This window comes from Antrostomus carolinensis, unplaced genomic scaffold (genome assembly GCF_000700745.2).
Source record: "Antrostomus carolinensis isolate BGI_N321 unplaced genomic scaffold, ASM70074v2 scaffold16444, whole genome shotgun sequence".
Taxonomy (NCBI): Eukaryota; Metazoa; Chordata; class Aves; order Caprimulgiformes; family Caprimulgidae; genus Antrostomus; species Antrostomus carolinensis.
The window spans coordinates 1-20,130 of NW_010312960.1; the positions used below are offsets into that span (position 1 = coordinate 1).

The 20,130-nt window shown below is 38.9% G+C and overlaps 1 protein-coding gene across 1 annotated transcript; it reads right to left on the reverse strand.

Moving 5' to 3' along the window:
* Positions 1-4,572: 4,572 nt before the first annotated feature.
* On the reverse strand, positions 4,573-10,147 carry CUNH9orf152 (chromosome unknown C9orf152 homolog). The gene is made up of 2 exons (XM_010167186.2): positions 9,832-10,147; positions 4,573-5,144 (listed from the first exon to the last, which is right to left on the reverse strand). Exons 1-2 carry the CDS (start codon positions 10,058-10,060, stop codon positions 4,573-4,575), a joined length of 801 nt encoding a protein of 266 aa, XP_010165488.2. The 5' UTR covers positions 10,061-10,147.
* Positions 10,148-20,130: the final 9,983 nt, after the last annotated feature.

Consider the following 20,130-nt stretch of genomic DNA (forward strand, 5'->3'; position numbering starts at 1 on the left):
TTTATTTTATTTTAATTTAATTTTATTTTATTTTTATTATTTTATTTTTTTCCCTGTGGCCTTGGAGGGAACTCAGGATGAGTTCTGGTGTGTGGGTTTACGTTTCCTGCTCAGGGGTGGCAGGCAGGTTCTTGCCTGATTGTGGGGCTGTTAAAACTTAACCTGGACTCAGGGACAGGGCTGGAAGGATACATGGTGTGTGTGTGGGGAAAATCTGGTACTAAACACTGTGCTGAGGTGGTGCTGGAGCGTCACTTCCAGTCCCCATAGTGTCCTAGAGTGGGAGTCAGGTACGTGGCTACACAGGCATTGGCTGTACAATGTAGGCTGCTCAGTGTAGTATTTATATGTGAGGCCCTCAAAGGGTTGGGGCTTGTTCCTGAGATCTTTTTGGTGCCTGTAAAAGACATAAGTGTTGTGGGTTACATTAGTTATCTCATGTGGATTAATTCTAATAAATAACCAATATAAATAATTTTATTCTAACTGCTCTGATGTGTGACTGAAATCATTGCACTCGAGTACGATTTATTCCAGAATGGATGCGTCTGCAGGACTGTCCTTAGGTAAAATGTTTTCCTTGGGCAGTCATGCAGATGAAGTGGGGGTGCTGCATACTGCAGCTTTGGAGATGGGAACCTCACGGGTATCATGAGCTTCTGAACAAGACACTGAACTAGAATTTCAGGATTCTAGGCTCCCATATGTGCATAAATCAGTCAAGTTTGCCTGCTGATAAAATAAGAGTAAACTTGTTTTTATGGCAATCTTGTGTTCAATGCTTGAAACTTAGCTAAAGCAATGGTAACAGAGTGAGGAAGGTTGCTGCCCCATGATCTCCAAACATGAAGAAGCTAACAGTGAAGAGTTTTGAATCAGATGCCCTTGACAACTGGGACTTTCTAATATTTGAAGTTTTACATTTTTTTTTCTCATGTTTTCCTCTTTAGTTGCTTTAGGAAAAAAAAAAAAATCTCATTAGACAATGTGCCTGTGTAATATTTCAGTCTCTTGAAATGTAAGTATAGCAACTTTTCTCATAACTGAAACTACTCCGCTAACAAATCAAAATTTACTGAAATTGTTCTTCCATTATGTCCTTGGCAATTAAATTGAAAAACTTCTCTGAAGGTAAAATGCCTTTTCTAAATAAGTTCCAGTCAGTGCAAAGCACAGTAATATGCTAGAGAAGCCTCAGAAAAGGACAAAGTGTTTGTATGAAAGTACTTACAAAGGAGTTATTTACTTAGTCCATGCATAAACCTGCACCGAGTTTTAAATCAAGGTATTTAAGGTCCATGTTTAATTAAGATAACTAATACAAAGACTTTAAAATAATTTTAAAAGTGCTTGCAGAAAATAGTATCACTAATTTAGTTCAAATAAGTTCATAGAGTGGGTAAGTAGCTAGATAAGGTTATAAACTTTCTGTGATACTGATTTAAAAGTTGAAGTTGCATTTGCTGAAATGTTCTCAAGTGTGTCATTGCAAGTATATTGCAAAACGATAGTGAATTAATTTTTTAATAGTTTAATAGTTTAAATAGTGGCCTCTTGCTCAGATGGGATTTTTCTTTCAGTTGTTCCTTTAGCTTTATTTGTTTTTCTTTGTGATCTACAGACTTGGAGATATAACAAAAGTAGCACTCCAGTATAATGATAGGCAGGAGTACAAATCAGCAAGACAAGTAAATAGAAAGCTAAAGCATACTGTATATCAAAGGACAATTAAATTTTTTAAGTGTTTCCCTCTAGATACTTTCTTGTTTCATATGGGATAGTTGTTATCTGGTATTTTCTCCTTATCTTACTTATACCTATTATGCATATCTGTGTTTTATTTTTTTTTCTTTCTAATCTTTCTTTAAAAACTCTCAACCACTGTGAAGAAAAAAAATAAATATGTAGCTATGATTCTTTATTAATGTCTCATGCCTACCCAGAAATAGAAATCAGCATCTGAGCTGGAAACTAATCTGAGTAGGCTAGTTAATTGAAAACACTAGAAAACCTGAAATATCACAATGAACACCTCTTCCCAAACCTATGTCAGCATTCTTCTGGAGAAACTGGCTGCTCGTGGCTTGGATGGGTGTCTGCTTTGCTGGGTAAAAAACTGGCTGGGTGGTCAGGGCCAAAGAGTTGTGGTGAATGGAATTAAATCCAGTTGGCAGCCGGACACAAGTGATGTTCCCCAGGGCTCAGTACTGGGGCCAGCTCTGTTTAATATCTTTATCAGTGATCTAGATGAGGGGATTGAGTGCACCCTTGGTAAGTTTGCAGATGACATCAAGTTGGGTGGGAGTGTTGATCTGCCTGAGAGCAGGAAGGCTCTGCAGAGGGATCTGGACAGGCTGGATCAATGGGTTGAAGCCACTTGTATGAGGTTCAACAAGGGCAAGTGCTGGTTTCTGGACTTGAGTCACAACAACCCCATGCAGTGCTACAGGCCTGGGGGAGAGTGGCTGGAAAGCTGCCTGGTGGAAAAGGACCTGGGATGCTGGTCGGCAGCTGGCTGAATATGAGCCAACAGTGTGCTCAGGTGGCCAAGAAGGCCAATGGCGTCCTGGCTTGTGTCAGAAAAAGTGTGGCCAGTAAGATTAGGGAAGTTATCGTCCATGAATACTGTGTTCAGTTTTGGGCCTCTCACTCCAAGAAGGACATGGAGGTGCTGGAGCATGTCCAGAGAAGGGCACCGGAGCTGGGGAAGGGTCTGGAGCACAAGTGTGCTGAGTTCCCTTGTGGCTGAGGGAACTGGGGGTGTTGAGCCTGGGGGAAAGGAGACCTTCTGGCTCTCTACAACTACCTGAAAGGAGGGTGTAGAGAGGTGTGTGTTGGTCTCTTCTCCCAAGTGACAAGCAACAGGAGAAGAGGAAATGGCCTGAAGTTGTGCCAGGGTAGATTTAGATTGTATATTAGGAAAAATTTCTTCATGGAAGGGGTTGCCAAGCATTGGAACAGGCTGCCCAGGGAAGTGGTGGAGTCCCCATCCCTGGAGGTATTTAAAAGATGCGTAGATGTGGTGCTTAGGGACATGGTTTAGTGGTGGAGTTGGCAGTGTTAGGTTTATGGTTAGACTTGATGACCTTAAAGGTCCTTTCCAACCTAAATGATTCTATGATTCTGCTGCTTTTGCTGAGGATGAGTGGAAAATTCTTCAGGAGTTACTGTGGTGTACTCATTACTGGTAATACCTAGAGCTTTTCAACACTGCCTTAAGGACTGTCGCTTCCAGGAGACAGGTGCCTGCCTGCCTGCTGGTCGTGGCTGCATTGGTGTGGGACCCTACAGAGTTTGGGTCTGAGACTTGAGTGGCATAGTGGAAATGTTGTTTAGCCAGAGGGAGTAAAATAGCATCATATTCCGTGGTATTTTTACAATTTTTGTGGACCTAACGAAGTCCTGTGTTACACTTAGAGCTGTGAATCTCCTGCAGTGCAAGTGTAGCCTCTGACAGATCTGTGCAAACATCTCCAGATGTAGCATCTTCCATCAAGCACAAGAAAAGCCAATGGAATTGTATGAAGGATTAATGGTTTGGAGTTGCATTGGATGCAAAGAAAATGGTAGTTTCTCTTAGAAATGGGTAACACTGCTGTCTCTGACAACAGGATTTGATTTGCATGTTGGTATTAACTCTGTTTTCAAGATATCTTATGAGGGTGTGGTTTATCTTTCTTGCTGAGAAAAGTGTGTATCTAGAAGGACATAAACCACAGCTGAGCAGGTTCGTGGTGCAGTTGTGCCACAAGAGATGATCTTAAACTATATCTATAAAAAACAGTTGTACTACTACAGTTATGTAGTTAAAATGGTTTTATCCCCTTTGTGCACTTGCAGTTGTAGCAGCAGAAAGATGCATTATGCTTCTGGTAAGGAAGGTATGTTGATATAGGTTATTTGGGAGATAAGTAATTACTTCAGACTTTTGTTTTCTATTGAAATACTGGGGGCAGGTGGGAACCAACAATATGTTATTACAGAATTTATATACAAGAAAGAGGTGACATTTACGAGGTCCCATTAAAACAACAATAGAAATGAACACAGGTTTTATTAATTGATTTTAAAAATACACACGTCAGAAAGTATCTTGAATTTTTTTTTTGAGGAAAGTGAATGATGAAATCCTACATTAAGTGTACTGATCACCTTCAATACTGGTTCACTTGTTACTTGTTTATTGTCTAATTAAATAGTACTATACTGAAATTTAGCCTAGTTGCTTCATCAGTAGTTCTGCTAGTCTTTGCTATAGCTCTTTCAGATATTTCAAATATTGCTGTGATAAAATCTTAGTTTCTAAAATCAGTAACCTGAAAATAGGAAAAAAGAAATTGCTCTTATATCTCAAATAACAGAAGTAAGTATCTCTCGTTGCAGCCCAGCATCTTCATGAGAACATCCCATTTTACACTGTACTGCAAAACAACAGATTATACAGTGAAGATCTTCCTTGGCTAATAAAAAGCAGTAGACCCTGCGCAGGTTGATCACTGTAACTAGGAAGACTATTTTGCTATTTTAAGTTTTAGTCAAGTTTTTGACTGTTTTATGTATTACTGAATGTCTTCATTGTGAGACATATAACCCAAGCCTCCTTGCTGCTTCAGAAATTCTGGGCCCTTTTTTATTAGGGAAAGGGTAAAAGCTCAGTTTATTGCAGGCTGGCATGCATTTGGTAGAAGAAATATGTTGGTGTGGCCAAACTGCTGAAGTGTCTGATTTCAGAGGAGGCTTTTGGCAGTTGCTTGAAATGTTGCTGCCATTCTCTTCATTGAAACTGTTCAACGTGCTTGAACTTCCCAGTTGGCTGAGTGCAGGTAGTTCACTTGCTTCTTCTAATTCCTTGGGTTGCAGTGTGCCGTTTCCCTTTGAAATCAGTCTCTGGTTGTCAAAACTGCATGGTCCGTTCTTGCGGTGGGAAGGATCCCAGGTAACTCCTTGAGAAGGGGCTTGCACCAGGCGGTGAATTCCCAGGTGGGTATGCCATGGTGAGTTGTCTTGTACCTTGCCACTGCTGGTCATCTCCAGTCTGACCTTTCTGACAGGAACACGTTCTGTAAATGACTTTGATCTTGCAACTTTTTTATTAATTAAAACAGCATTGACCATGGATTCTGGGAGAACAGATTCACGTTCACCTACAAGAGAAATGCGTATACGGACATTACTGTGGTGGTGAAAATTAAGGGTGTAATTTCCATGGCACAAACTCAACCAAAGAGCTTTAACAGATGAGTTTATCTGTACTCCTTCTGTCTGTGGCTGAGACTAGTGCAAGTTCTTTTGATGCCAGGTTATGGAGCAGAAATATTTCATGCTCGGTTTTTGCAGTTCTGAGGACGTAAATGGCACCCTAGGGTTAGTCAGGTGAAAATGGAGTTTTATCAAGTCAGTATTGATCTAATTGGTACTCTAAAACTCATTAACAACACAGATTGAGAATTGACTTTCAGTACTTATTTGTCTGTAAGCAAAAATTCTTAAGGTGAGCAGGGACTTGTTCTGTGTGTTCGTAAGGTGCTGTGATTTGAAAGACAAACTGTTCTGTTTGATCCTGTTTGGAGCTGCATTCACAACTTAAAATACTGTGACTGCTTCCAGATGAAACAAGCCGTGAATTTCTTCTTTTTCTTAATGAGGGATCATTAACATATAGGCTTAGTATTTTAGTGTTTTATTGCAATGTTACTGTTGTAGTCAACATAAATGGTGTAAAGTAAACAGCTTATCACACTAGTGTTGCCTGAATGATCGCTTAGAGGAAAAATCTGCTCCGTGAATGGTCTAGAGAAGATGTGGGAGAGAATCTGGTCAGTATGAAAGTTAATATTAGAAATGTATAAGATATTGTAGATAGAAGTGCTAATGCTACTTTAATTACATGTAGCAGCCATCAAATTACTGAACAGGACTGGCTTTCTGTGCCTTGAAAATGAATAGAAACTGAACCATTACGCTAAGGATAGACAGTGCTGTTGACATTGCAAGTATTAATGAAATATACTTCAGTTAGTATAGATATAGTTTAAAGTAGGAGTTGTGCAGAATGCTGACCTTACTTACAGGGTTGAGTTCTAGGAATTGTATCTGTTGCAGTATGAGTTATGAAGGATATTAAAGTGAAAAAAGTAAACATAGAAGAGTGCTGATAATATTCTGAAACAGAGTATCTGAATAGCCATTTTAAAGGAATTGTAACCCTGAATTTGAAATAAAGCTAGTTTGAATAGGATGCTGCATTTAAAAAAACTGAACTGCACAACCTCGCCCTTTAAAACTGTCTTTCATACCATCTTTACGAGGAAATATTTGAAGATGTCAGACCCAGCTGATTTACTGGCAGTAAATGAACCTGTACAACACGGCTTTGGCTAAGGAGGGGCTTTCACTACTGTCTGTGGCTCCCACTGCTGAAGCAACAACACCAGCAAACAGTTTTTTTTTCTGCTCCCTGGGTTGGCCATGTAGGGTTGATCTGATAAGAGCTGCTTTGCAGCATGGCTCTGGGAGCAAAAACTGTGTCAGCTCACATCTGCTCTTCTGCAGTGTTGCCAGGAGAAAGGAGACTAGAGCACATGCAGAGCTCAGAGATACAGATGTGTTTGTGCATGTGTCTATACAGTGAAGTATGCTAACGGAATTTCCTACGGTGAAACCACTCATAGAGATAAGAACACACAGTTCTTTATCATGGAACAGTGAGGATCAAAGTGATGACTGGACTTTATCGAGGAAATAAAGCTGAGCTTGGGTGGTTACAAAAAGTCCCCTTGCAAAATAGATCCCTCTGTGTTCAGAACAGCACAGTATGGCACCAAGCTATGAAAATTAGGTCTTGTTCTGCATATGTCAGAGAAAAAGCAAGAGAGAAGGAACTGAGAGCCTGAGCTGATGCAGCTTTTCATGGTCTTGTGGATGTAATTGCACTCTTGGCTAAACGGGCATTGATAGGCAACATCAGGTTTTATCTTGAACCTTATGAACTGGTCATCAGAAGAATTATGATCTGGCTTGAGCTGATCAGAGAGTTCAAAGTAATGGCATCTAGTCCCCTTTTTATTAGTCTGGACTGGCTTTGAGTTCAGGTTTGATTTGATTCCTTGGCTACGGGTGTGGCACACAAAATTGAGCAATAACCTCCGATAGAAATGTGAGAGTCCTGAACCACTGTGTGTTGAATTAACACACATTCAGCACTCTCTACATTTCTAAACAAAGCTTTAATTAGACCTTTAGTCTATTCCCCACCCCCCACCCCAAATTGTGCATAATAGCCTTGTTGCAGAGATATTTACCATTTGGCCCTTTTCATATACTGCCATCGCAGATACACACTTTTAAGGTTCTGGAGTGGCAGAAGTTAAAATTCCCAAGCTAACTTGGGAAATTACTGGCAGAGATTTCTGCATTCGGAGAGTCTCAGTGTTTATTCTGTTTTGACTGCGTATGCTGAATCCTCCCATTTAATTCCTAAAGTAAATACTGTTTTTCAGCTTCTTAGCCAATAAATAATGAATACACTGCTGTATTATCCCCTGGCTGGTGATTTTCACATCTTGTCATGCTCTTTGTTCTCCAATGATCAGGAACAGGCAGAAGCATGAGTGTTGATGTGTGTACTGGGGAAGGAACGGAAGAAAGTGGTTTTTCAGGTGACTTCTCAGTTACTAACCCACCAGTCAAAAATCTATAGAAGTTAGAGAATGTTCAGTTCTGTTTAAATGTCCACAATTTAATGACTCTGGCAAACAGCTAGTGGCATACAAAGCTAAAAGTCCTCAAGGAAACTTGGAGTTACCACTGTAGCTGTGGTGCAATAAACCTGAAATACTCAAAAACCCTGTGGTATCGTGGAAGGACAGCTGGTCTGTCCGGCAGAAACAATTTGGGGTTTTATGAGTTAAAGTCCTTTGGCAGGATTTTTAAGACCCTGAGGGACTGAAGGTGCCCTCCTCCCATGATGTTTGAATCTTACGAGGTTTTTGTGTCTGGCATCTGAGGTTTGTGTGTATGTGTGGGGTTGTGGCGGTGCTGTCGTTGTCCTCTTTCCAGCCCAGCCATAATCTTAGCCTGTAGGCAGGAAACCAGTTTGCTGCCAGTACAAAATATTGGTGCATGGACTGCCTTTTGGTACTAGCTGGACCTTCTGGGTAGTTTAAGCTCATAACTTAAGGAGTGTAGGGCAGTAGGCTGTCCTGATATGGCAGTGTTCATTTCTTCTTGACATGCTTTTGGAAACTGATGCACGTAACAGGTTCAAAGTGTTGAACTATGTAATAGGTTTTCCCAGCTTCCAAACAGTAGGAATGTATAAGATCAACTTCCAGGACATGGAGAAACTCAGCATAACAAAAACACCTCCAAACTTAACTGCTTCTAACAGTAACATTAATCATTTCCACACATGCTGTTTAAAAATAAAAGTTCAGTGCAGTGGTTTATGTGGTTTTGTGAATGTTTTGGGTTATGTGTATGTATATGAAAATATTTGTATAGGAACTTCCAGCCCTACTAAATTTTAAACTTCCCAGAAACTGTGCAGTCCTGCTTTCTCATGTCTTTTCTTTAATCCTCAAATAGTGTCCTTGCAAAAAAGCTGCTCTGATTACATTAATTATATCTTAAGCTTCATTTGAATTTAATCTAAATAGTCTTCTGCTCCCTTTCTTTAACTGACTTACATTTTTGCTATAGTTGATTAGATGGGCTGTTTTGTCTTCAAGTTAGTTGCCTTTTCATACCTGATAAAATAAGCTTGTGTCTTCCTCAGAGATTTAAATTCTGTTAACAAAAGAATTTATTGACATTTGGATGAAAGAATCCCGAAGAAGTGAATCTGTTGTGTAGTTCATAATTATGTGTTTTTTCAGTTGTAGGCTGACAAAGCCAAAATCTAGAATGGCTGAAAAATGTAGAGGAAAATGTGAGGAATTAAATAACTTAAGTTCTGCATTTGTTGAGCTAAACAGTAATATGAGAGGTGAGTGAAGCATGTTTTTCATATTGCAGTTAAATTCAGAAGACAGCTTCATTAACTGACTTAGTATTTTCCATATCACTTTAACTTGGAAAGTAAATGAAAATATATCAGTGTAATATTGTAAGCAGCACTCTAACTAAAAACTTTAAAATATTTGAAAGTTTCTTATATAAAATCTCTCTGATGTAGCAGGTAGATAAGTGATACATATTGTTACTTGGTTTTCTATTTATATACTTTCCAAGCAATATGCAGTGAAAATACTTTCAAAACAGGACCTCTTGTTCAAAGCTTGTATCTTAATTACCCTCTATGACTCTTAGTAGAAGTTGTTTTTTAACAAAAGCCCAGCTTGTGCTTGTCACTTCATATTTGCTGTTGCTTCCTGTAGTCTTGTAGGACATATTTCTTTATACAGATAAAGAAGAAGGGAAAAAGAGACAGAAGACCCAGATTTTCTTGTTCTGATGGAAGCATTCAACAGAGCAGAAATGTTACAGAATACATCGCACAAGTACACTGATGAGAGACATGATGTACATGGCTCCTGTAAGAGTTACCATTTATGTTTAGAATTTTACTTTACCAACAAAAAAAACCCTGTAAAACCTTATCTCAAATACGTTTCAAAATCATTTTAGTGTTTCACTGCCGTGAAGCTAATTGATATAAACATAATACCTCCTTTCAGTGAAATGAATGAAAACACAAAGTGACAGAAAAGGAATTCACTTTGTACCTTTCTTCAAGCTGAGCATAAAAAGAGCAAAGGTAGGAGTTATTCAAGATTTAAAGCAATAGTCTTTACATCTACATTTGGATTGTTTCTATAAATAAAAGCATACCTGTTTTAAATACAATAATGTGTGACTGCAGTTTTTGCTTCTGTTTTATGTGGTCATACTGCTCCTCAAGTAAGCTTACATCCATCTTGGTTGGCTGCTTATCGTGATCTGAAGCCTGTTGCTGTGAGGTATGAGTCACTGAAAAAATACCAGTCATGTATTTGTATGCCTTCACCATCTGTTCCAACAAGGAAGAAAAAGTCATGCAGAAGCAGGACATTTCCTTCATTGTGTTGGCAAAAAAGCAAATCAAGTTTGAAGCATCTGAAATCTTCCTAAATGAAGAAGTAACTTTCTTCTAAGTATGATGACTGCTTTCAGAAGTTGCGTGCTCTACTCTGAAGTTGTGGATTTCAGTCAGCTTATTTTCATGCAGTGCGTCTGGAGCTACTGCATACAGAGTTCATGATTATAACTGGATAGTTGGATTTAATGTTGACTTAAGGTTGTGAGTGTATGAAGCTTTGCCAAAAAAAACAGTGAAATACAAAACCTCATTGAACACAGTCAAGTGCACAAAGGGCTGGGTAATACTGGTTTATGTGGTAATGTTAATTCTTAAAGGGATGCTGTCATGGTGACCTCCCCAAGACACTAATTCCACCAGGGAAATCTTTCTTCGGGTTTCTTTCCATGTGTTTTGTGTCTTTTCCCCTCCATTCTCCCTTCCTTAATTTTTATCCAGTTTTATTCTTGCTGCCACTTCTTGGGGCAGAGGGGTGGGAGGGGAGAATTTGTTATGCCTTAATAATTTTGTGCTTATTGCTCCATTTAAGAGTGTGTTAAAAGTACTCAGGCCTGGGTGCAGAGTCAAAACAGTATGTCCTAGTGGCACTTGGAACTGGGAGGCTGGAGGTAGGAATGCCTTACTCTGACTCAATATATATAAACTATAGAAGTAATAATTTCCTTACTGAGAGGTGAACAAACTCTTCAAATGCATGGTAGGCCCCAGTTTAAAACATGTTACAGTATTATCTAATAATGAAGCAAAATTTTTAAAAATACATGGCTTTTGTTCGTATCAAATAAAGTATGAGCCTATGTCTGGACTATGAACTCTGAGTTTCTATCCTGAAATAAGTCTATCTGATACTGTTTCAAGGGCCCAGGAGAGTAGTATAGAAAAAATAATGCAGTAGTTTTAATATAATTATGCATCTGCTAGGTTCCTTACAGTGAAAAACATTGCATAAAGAATTGTGAAAGGTCAGTGTGTGGAAAGACTGCTGGTGTGCTGTATTTTTCCAATTACTGGCAGAAATTATGTGATGATTTGCATCATAAATGATCTACTGAATTAGGCTCAAATCCTGCAGATCTTGGGAATCCCTTTGGAAGTTGTGCGTACACAGGTGATGACTCGAGTTAGGCAGTGCATAGAGTTCTGGCAGGCTCGGCAGGCTCTCATGTGTAAGTCTGTTGTAATTCACTTATTAATAATTGCTTCTGCCTTCCCAATATGCTTGTGTCTCGCAAATCATGTTGCGTGCCTCAGCTGCAGTATTGTTCTGCCTTAGCCAGGGAAAGAACAGTAAACACACTACTTTGTCAGACACTGTAGATGCTCCTCAAGTTAGCTTCTCTCTTGACCCTGGAAAAAGCACGTTAGAATTATTGTTCTGATGTTTTGGTAGATCTACTTTGATATTCAGCCTTCAGTAGTGACAAACACCTAGTGCTCTGTGGAAAGGAGGACCTCAGTTGCCTTGTTTGTTCAGTGTTCTGAGTTGTTGGCACATGGAGTCCTCCTTTGGACCTTCAGGCAGTTGGGGCAGGAGATTTAATTAACCTTATTACAGTTTGAGCTGGCATTCAATACAAACATTATTAATGGTCATAAAAGTTACCAACCTCTTTAAAATTCCAGTCACACTATTTGACTCAGTGACCTCCTGTGAAAGTGACTTGTGCAACCTGACTATGCGTTGCAGAAAGAATTACCAGGATAGCATCCTTGAACATGAAATGTAGGCTCTGTCTTAAAGGATGTACACTTGACTTCTCATTAGAAGAGCATTTAAAGTATAATGAGTTTGCATCTGTTGAGAAATTCTGATGGTTTTTAATTATTTGTGCTATACCATTCCCTCAGGATCATGGAAAAGCCATCACACTTAGCTATGAAAATAGATTATATAAGACAGTCTCTTCCCAAACAGCTGCATGGGTAAGCAGCAAAACCAGAAACTGGGAAAAGAAAGCAGATGCCCAGTGCAGTGAGGTGAATGAGTCCAGGTGGTCCAGCAGATCGCTGGGACCAGGAACGGGATTCGCTCTTGTTTTGCTCCGCCAATCCCATATACATTGCAGTTTGTTTCCTCTTCAGGGAAAGCTTGTGAACAGGGCATCTGGATTCAGTCTCAAGAGGTGTGTGTATATGTTTGTGTTTATATACGTGTCTGTGTGTGTATACTTTTCCATCAAGGAGAGTGTGTGTGTCTGTGTGTGTATGTATATACACACACATACATACATATATATGTTTTGTGAACCATTTGCAACCAGTAATATGAATCATAAAATGTATTGCAGGTCTAATCTATGTGACATCACAAAGTACATAGGGTTAATTGTGGTTTTGATGTGTAGCGAGCTGATGTAACTGATCCTTGTTATGCCACTGAGATAAACTTGAAAATGGATTACCCACAGGTTCTGTGCTCATACCATAGTGGAGCCACCTCCTTTGTACCCCTAGCCTGTTTAGGTATTACTACTAAAAGAAAAAACCCCAACAAACCCTTAGAATTTTCTTATTGTCGTATATATACACACAGAAGTTTGAATTCTGTTTAAATCAGTCAATCATTCAGTCTTTACATTGAATTACTTGGATCTGCAGACTACAGAACACTTAAAATACGCAGCAGGTGGCACTATTGGAGTGGTGTGATTCTGTGTTCTGAGTCTGAAATAGAGGCCCATATTTAGCTTTTAGGTTGCTGAGGAATATAAGCAGTCGAGCCATTTCCTAGCACTTGTACACATATTTCCTAAAAGTACTATAGGTTCTGAAAATTTATTGTCATGATTAGGATTGTGTAAAAACTTGTCTTTAATTGAACAAACTTCTGTCAAAAACACCGTCTATGAGTGATTTTTGTTTGATTATCCACTGAAGTCTGAAGTGCCACATTTCCCTTAAGTCTATTCTTCCATCACACTGAAAGAAATTCTTTATTTCCTTGAGGCAAAAAAATTTGAGAATACTTTGTAATCCAGAAGCAATGGCTTTTAGAACTTGATGTTTACTGCCCTTGACCTTGGTTGCAAAATCTCATTTAAAAAGGTGCAACTAATTTTATCTCATACTAATTAATTTGTGAGTACTAAATTAGTTTTCTATTAAAAAATTGTTTGGGGGACCTTATAGGAATAATTGTTGATTTAAAGATAATTAAAAATGCTCATAATGGTTAACTGTCTGAATGCACATCCTGTAACACTGGATTTTATTGCACACCTGGGACCAGAGGTATATATGATTATTCATGTTGTTCATGTGCAAAATTATATACATGTCCAACGCTGTTCATGCAGGTTACAAAGGCAGAATACAAATATCCAAAGATTTTAACTGGCACTGAGAAGGAAAATTAGAATTACTGTGATAATCCTCTTTCTCTTTCTATAGTGTTTTTTTTTTTTTTTTAAAAAAAAAGGTCTTGAAGTGTTAGAAAATTTAATAACAAAAAGAAAGGTAGAAACAAGGTGGCTGCTATTATTTGGGTTCCAGACAGTGTTAGCAGAATCAATAGTAATTGTTTACTTTTTAATGAGATTTTTGATAAGAGCACATATATTTCTGTTACACAACCTTAAATCATGCGATGGTTAAGGACTGGTTAAGTAGTTAGAGCACGGGATTTCTGATGATGCAAGATTATTTTTTGGTCTTCTCTGCATGTCCATGCTAATGGGATGAAAGAGCCTATGATGCAAGTTTTCAGTATGACCTCAAGTTGTTTCTTCTGATCTGACCTTTTCTGTTCTTTCAAACATAAAGGGTTCAAGTTCATCAAAGGGAGGGTGGCCAGGAGTCCTTCAAGGCCCTCTGAAGGTTTGGTGAGCTTGGGTTGTATGTAGTCCACCTTCACAATTCCTTGATAGCATTCTATTATCTTCTCCCTTTTTTTTCTTTGGGGTTTTTATGTAAATATGATTATATAATGTGTGTATGTGGGTATATATCAGTGTATTTCAAAAATAAATCAGGAATGTTATTTTGTTAGCTGCTCTGAGAAGCTTGCTTGGTTAGTACAAGCTGTAAAATGGCTTCCCAAATTTCTATTCCTTAGATCCCTGAGGCTCCCAAGTGACTGAATCCAGTATAACTGATCCAGCCCTAGTGACTGGGAGGGGTTTTGCAAAACACTGGTGTACCCGGAATAAGGTAGAAGCTGTAGGAAGCTCCAAGTCGCTCCAGTCCAGTACTCAGCTCTGTCATTGCTGATACTGTGCTCTGCCTGGGTGGCTGTGAAGGCTTAAATCAAGGACACCACTGAGCACTGGATTTCATACCAGTCATCCTGTGCTTCACCTTTAATACTCACGTATCTGGCTTTGCATGTGGTGAGACCTTGGTGCTATCCAGTTCCTTTTGTAGAACCACATTCTGTTTTTTAATTTATTTTGGGGACAGTAAATGCAGTCACACTGAAATCACTGAATTCATCTAAGTCGAACTGAATTGTGCTGGTTGTGAGGAGTTAAATGCAGGAGATGTCCTGTATGTGTTTTTTGCGCCTGGCATGAGCAGCATTTACAAACCTCTGCTCTGTCTTGACCCTGTTGGTGCTGAGGATTAAGGAACCTTCTTTTGGAGTGTTAGTTGCTGTGGAAAATAAAGTGAAATGCTGACATTTATTCTGTTAGAGGGCTGCTCACTCTGTTGATTGTCTACATTATTGTTCTCTCTCTGTAAGCACCCAGCATCCAAAACTTAAGGGTCAGGAGTTATTGTTCATTTTGTAGTTCTGCGGTCATTGCCCACTGAGAACTTTTGAGATTCCCTTTTAGAAGTGGCGGTGTGTAAAGATAAGTCTAAGAAGAAACTGAAATTATTTACCAGTTAGAGATTTTAAACAAATGAACTCTGACATCTTTCCTTACCATTTCCCTTGCTTCCTTCTTAGTTCTTGGGTTTCTTAAATTAGCGTGACAAACAAGATGGTTAGGTTTACTCCATTTTGACTTAATAGAACTGTCTATGAGAAGAGAGTGAGAGGGAACTGAATGGCCTTCAGTAGTCCCCTTCAGAGCATTTTTGAAATACTTTGAAGCTTACTTGATCTACAGGTGCCTTAAATTCCAGTTACTGATAAGCTGAGTTCACATTTTTGGTACTGCTACCTAAATCTTTTCTATACCAACTACTTCTTTGACTGTTATGATGGCTACAGCTCTGGGAGGTGACGGCAGCCTGTGTTTATTTGTTCCCCTAACAGACATAATATGCATATAGGAACTCTGGGAGAATTTCAAGCAGGGTCTAAAACAAATTGGATAAGATATCTACATTTCTGCCTTGATTTTTCCATCTGTAAATGACACGATTTTGATTCATTCTTGTTTGCAAAATGATTTTTGATCCTTGCAGGATGGTGCTGAAGAGTGCAAGGCTCGGCCCTTATTAGTTCCCACTTCAGGCATTGTTTTGAGTAGGAATGAGTTTATCTTTGATTGTTTTTAATCAATAAAATGTACTTATCTCTAAGCGGAGTTTGATAAGAATCAAGTACAGCATGAAAGAACTGGTTAATCTGTTGTTAATGAAAAGTTTTATCTGGATGACAACATCTTGCTTCTGAGATATATGCTTTTGAGCATTAGGACACAAACCACTTCAGTATTCATCTTCAAGGAAATCTGACGGGTGTTTAAGTTAACTTTACTAAGCCTTGCAAATGAGTCTAGTTAAGACAGTTCTCCAAAGAGGATGGTTAAGCACTATTACTGTTGTGAGAATGAATGTGGACTTGAAATCTGTGCAGGGGAGGAAAGTATCCTAAAAATAATTTGCTATTCAGAAACATCCTTCACTTCTCTACCATGCAGAGATCTCATGAGGAATTTGTACTGCACTTCATAATCACTAGTAGCCTAATTGAGTCAATGAAATTACATCTGTAAAACTAGAGTAGGTGAAACCAGATACAATTCCACAGTGCCGGATTCAGTACCCACTGAAGTCAACGCATGTTCTGCTGGATTTGATAGAAGTGAAATTAGAGGATTTTATGTACATGATTAAATAAAATATGCAAATTGACCAATACCTCAGAAACTGACAGTATAATCGAGATTGTGTAGTTGAGCTGTCATTTAAATTTTTTTCCTTATACTCATTTGTGCTGGTTTTGGCTGGGATAGACTTAATTTTCTTTATAGTAGCTAGTATGGGGCTACGTTTTGAATTTGTTCATGCACATGTATATGCTTTTATATGGAAGCCTGTGCCAGTTCTTCTTGAGGTCTCTGTAAGGGGCCTTAATTGCACTACAACAGAAGGTGTCCCTGCTCATGGCAGTGGGGTTGGAACGAGATGATCTTTTAAGGTCCCTTCCAACCCAAACCATCCTATGATACAACACCTGGGATTTTGAATATGTACCTGTCAAGAATTAAATCAACCAATAAGTTTGTGGAATAATTACTATACCATATGCTATAAATAAGATACGTCTTCAGTCTCCATGTAACAGCTGTGGTCTGGACTGCTTCTTGTGGGACTTGTGCATAGGGCTTTTGCTGGATCTTTCTACATATCTTCATCCATTCACAGTATAGGCAGTAAACATCAAGTACTTATTCTTACAGTATAATGAGACTCTCCTCAGCATTTGGAGGTACAGACAAACAACAGTTACCACAAAATCATGTGCAAAAGTAACTTAAACAGGTAAGTGGATATTTAGGGAAAGGGAAACATTTTTGGTGTTATAATGCCATCTCAATAAAAAGAACAGTGACTTCATCTTTTAATTTATGGTACTGTGGTATTTTATATTATCAGTACTTGGTTAAACATTGCAGGAGATTTTGTGATAACAGAGTACGTGCAATGCTAAGTAGAAAGGGAATGACCTTTAGAGCATTGTCCTTGTTCAGATATCTCCAGTAGGCAGGTCTAGTGCTCAAGCTGAGATTTATTTATTTTTTTTTAAGATGATGTGTTAGTGTGTTATTGTTGTGTTACTTGGAGCTTAACATTCTAAACATCTCCCACCTATTAAGCAGCATTGCACATGACTGTCAGGTTACTTGACAAAGGGATTGTCATTTATCTGACCCAGCTTACTACATTTAATGTTTCTGAGGCCCACAAGGTCCCCTTACTGGGAAAAGGATAATTGTGCCAGCAGGCCCAACAGTGCTAGGTCTGCCCTGGGCTGCTGCGGTTGTATTGCGTGTGCATATCTGATGCCTGTATGTGCAGTGACTCTTACCTGTCCCGTTGTTTCTGCCATGCCAACCTATGCTGATGTGTGAATGTGAAATACCTGTTTGGAGCTTAGAAATACTTGGCTGCCCCGCTACTCAAAATAACTGGTTAGATGCCCAAAATCTACTACTGGAAGCAAGAGGATTGGTAGCTTTGTGGTTGCCCATGGACTTCTGTTAGTTCCTGTGAAGGTGTGAGTATTTCCACATCCCATTAAATTATGTAGCCAGTATAAATCAGGATAGCTGGACTGCTGTCAATATAGTAATCCTGATTTCTATGAAAGGTCTGGTGTATCTGTTCTCTAGCTTGTTGGCACATCTAAGATGAGGTGATGATGATGAAGCATGGTAGTTAGGCTGTCACTGGTTTCAAAGGAGCTCACCTGTGTAAAGCTGAAGAATGTGGTTAAATCTAAATTTGTATCAGGGTGCAGCTGAGATCACAGGCAGATTTTGATACTCAAAGTGAGAATAAAAGGTGAAAAATCTCAGTTTGTAGGAGTATGGAATACAGTTAAAATAATTTATGTTTTGCAAGGAACTGAAATTAATGTGCAGTTGATGTTAACTTGACAGTAGGGGAAGAAAAAAACCCATTAATTGGCATGCTAGTTATAACTTATCAAAACAGCCAAAGGCCTAGGACAGCATGGAAGTATTGCTTCTCCATCAGGTCAGAAACTAGTTAATAAGAAAAGGGGAATAAACTCGCTTTTCCCTTTACCCTGCTCATGTGTCTTGAGTGATTAATCTGTGCTCTGCCTCAAGCTGTTAATCTGCAGTGGTGACATTTCAATTATAAACGGCATTTTGTCCATCCCCTCTGGAAATCCTGGATTTCTCAGTACTAAAGCATCACCAGTACGTGACTGCAACTTCACTGGTAACTGCACAGCTAAACCTTGTTTGCTTTCAAGAAACAATTTTGGAAGTTATGATAGTAAGCAATGCATATTTTCTATATGCAAACAACTGAATTTGAGAGAACACTGCCTTGATGGAAGGATGGGCAACAGAGTGAGTGGGCAGGCCAATCATTTTCCAAACTTTTACATTTTCTCTAGAAAAACATGAAGAGTGAAAGTAGCAACATTAACATTCCCATTCTGTCCTCGAGTGGATTCTCCTAAGCTATTGTCTTGCAGTCTCGTTCCTAATTTAAGGAGACCTGATAACACGAGGGTGGTTATTTCAGCCCCAACTTTTCTGTGCTATTTAAAGCGAAGTATTTTGTGCTATTAGGGACTATTTTTCCTATCTGATTGTTGAAGTATATAATTGATTCTTACATCCTTATAAGATTGCTGCTCTGGCAGGGGGATTGGACTAGATGATCTTTCGAGGTCCCTTCCAATCCCCAACATTCTGTGATTCTGTGATTTATTTACAAACTGTTGTTTCCTTTCTACTAACCAATGCATCCTTTAAAAAAAATTAAAATCCACTAATGTCTCTTTTTGTGAAGTAATTTATCATTCTTATGGCTTTCTGCAGAACTGATTTCAGTTTCTCTTCGTTTTTGTGGAGTAGTTATATTTTGAAAATTGCAGCATTTCAAGCCTCATCCTCTGTGTCTGTTACTTGTTCACAGGGAATATGCAGCAAGTGAAAGGGCAGCGCAAGCCTCACCTCCCTGGCTCACCAGCCACATCTGTATTGATGGGAAAGCAACTCTACGCGTTTGTTTGGTCCTTTGTTGTCTGGTAAGAGTTACACTAAGGAAACACATCTTGGTAACATTTTAAAAACTTTATTTCCTTCACAGCCTCTTGGTTAAGTGAGACCTTTGTTCAGGTTCAGGTCCATCCAGCATGAGCTCTGTAGGGCACAAAAATTCCATCACTGGTGTCCACCTGATTTAAAGAAGACACACTACAAACTGGGTGACAGTTGTACATACCTTTATTTTTAAATGGACTGGTACTTCGACTTACTTCATCAAAATGTTTCTTGATTGCAGTCTATTCAGATAAATTTGTAAGATTAGACTTTAAAATGCAGGCCAACCACACTACACATTTGAAGGGATTCCCACATTGTAAATATTTTTCAGACAACTTTACACTGTCTTATTTAAAGATTTTTGTAATCATATTTCTAATGCAGAAAATTCAAAGGTGTACGATTGGTTTAAAAGTCACTATATTAGAATGTTTGTCTGCACTGTAGGTTGAGAGTCTTCGGGATTAATGTTTTAAAGGTCTTTCTTTGCAATAATAACTAGAAATCTTAAAAGTATAAACTTATGGGAGTTAGGACTTTGAGAAATCACTGTGAATATTTAAAATGTATTTCAAACGTTAAGTATATGACAAAATTTAGTAATATTTTATAGTTTAAAGGGCATTTCAAATTAAGTATTTGTAGTGTTAAAACACTTTAAGATCCTGGGCATGCAAAACCTATTTGACTTCATTAAGGCTCTGCTGAGATACCGCCTTGATTGCAGAGCGAAAGTGTAGTTTAGATGAGCCTTCTTCTGATTAAGCAATTCCACTTTGCTTGTCATACACTATGGCAGGTAATGCAAAAAACCAACGCCTCCCCATCTGGAAAAAAAAAGAAAAGAAAAGAAAAGAAAAAAAAGAGCAAACCCCAAAATTACTCCAGGCAAAGTAACAATTCTCCGTTTTTTTATGCAATACGGTGTAAGCGCGTTTGTGCAAACCGGAGTGTGGTACCACAGCAGGACGGGTACATAGCGATGGGATATGAAAACGTGGTGAACTCCTTCGGGCTGGGTGTGAAACGGCCCCTTTTTGCTTTTGTTCCCGTTTCTCTGTTGATCGCTCGCAGCCCTCGCACAAGCCCCGCCGTGTGAGGGAGGGATGGGGCGGTTAGTGCCGCCCG

What these genes read in the sequence shown, in the direction of transcription:
- CUNH9orf152 (XM_010167186.2), bottom strand. Translation starts at nt 10,060, where the DNA reads ATGAAGGAAATGTCCTGCTTCTGCATGACTTTTTCTTCCTTGTTGGAA. An exon ending in CATTATTGTATTTAAAACAG is followed by an intron (nt 5,145 to 9,831) that starts GTATGCTTTTAT and finishes TTTCTCTTGTAG; the next exon opens with GTGAACGTGAATCTGTTCTC.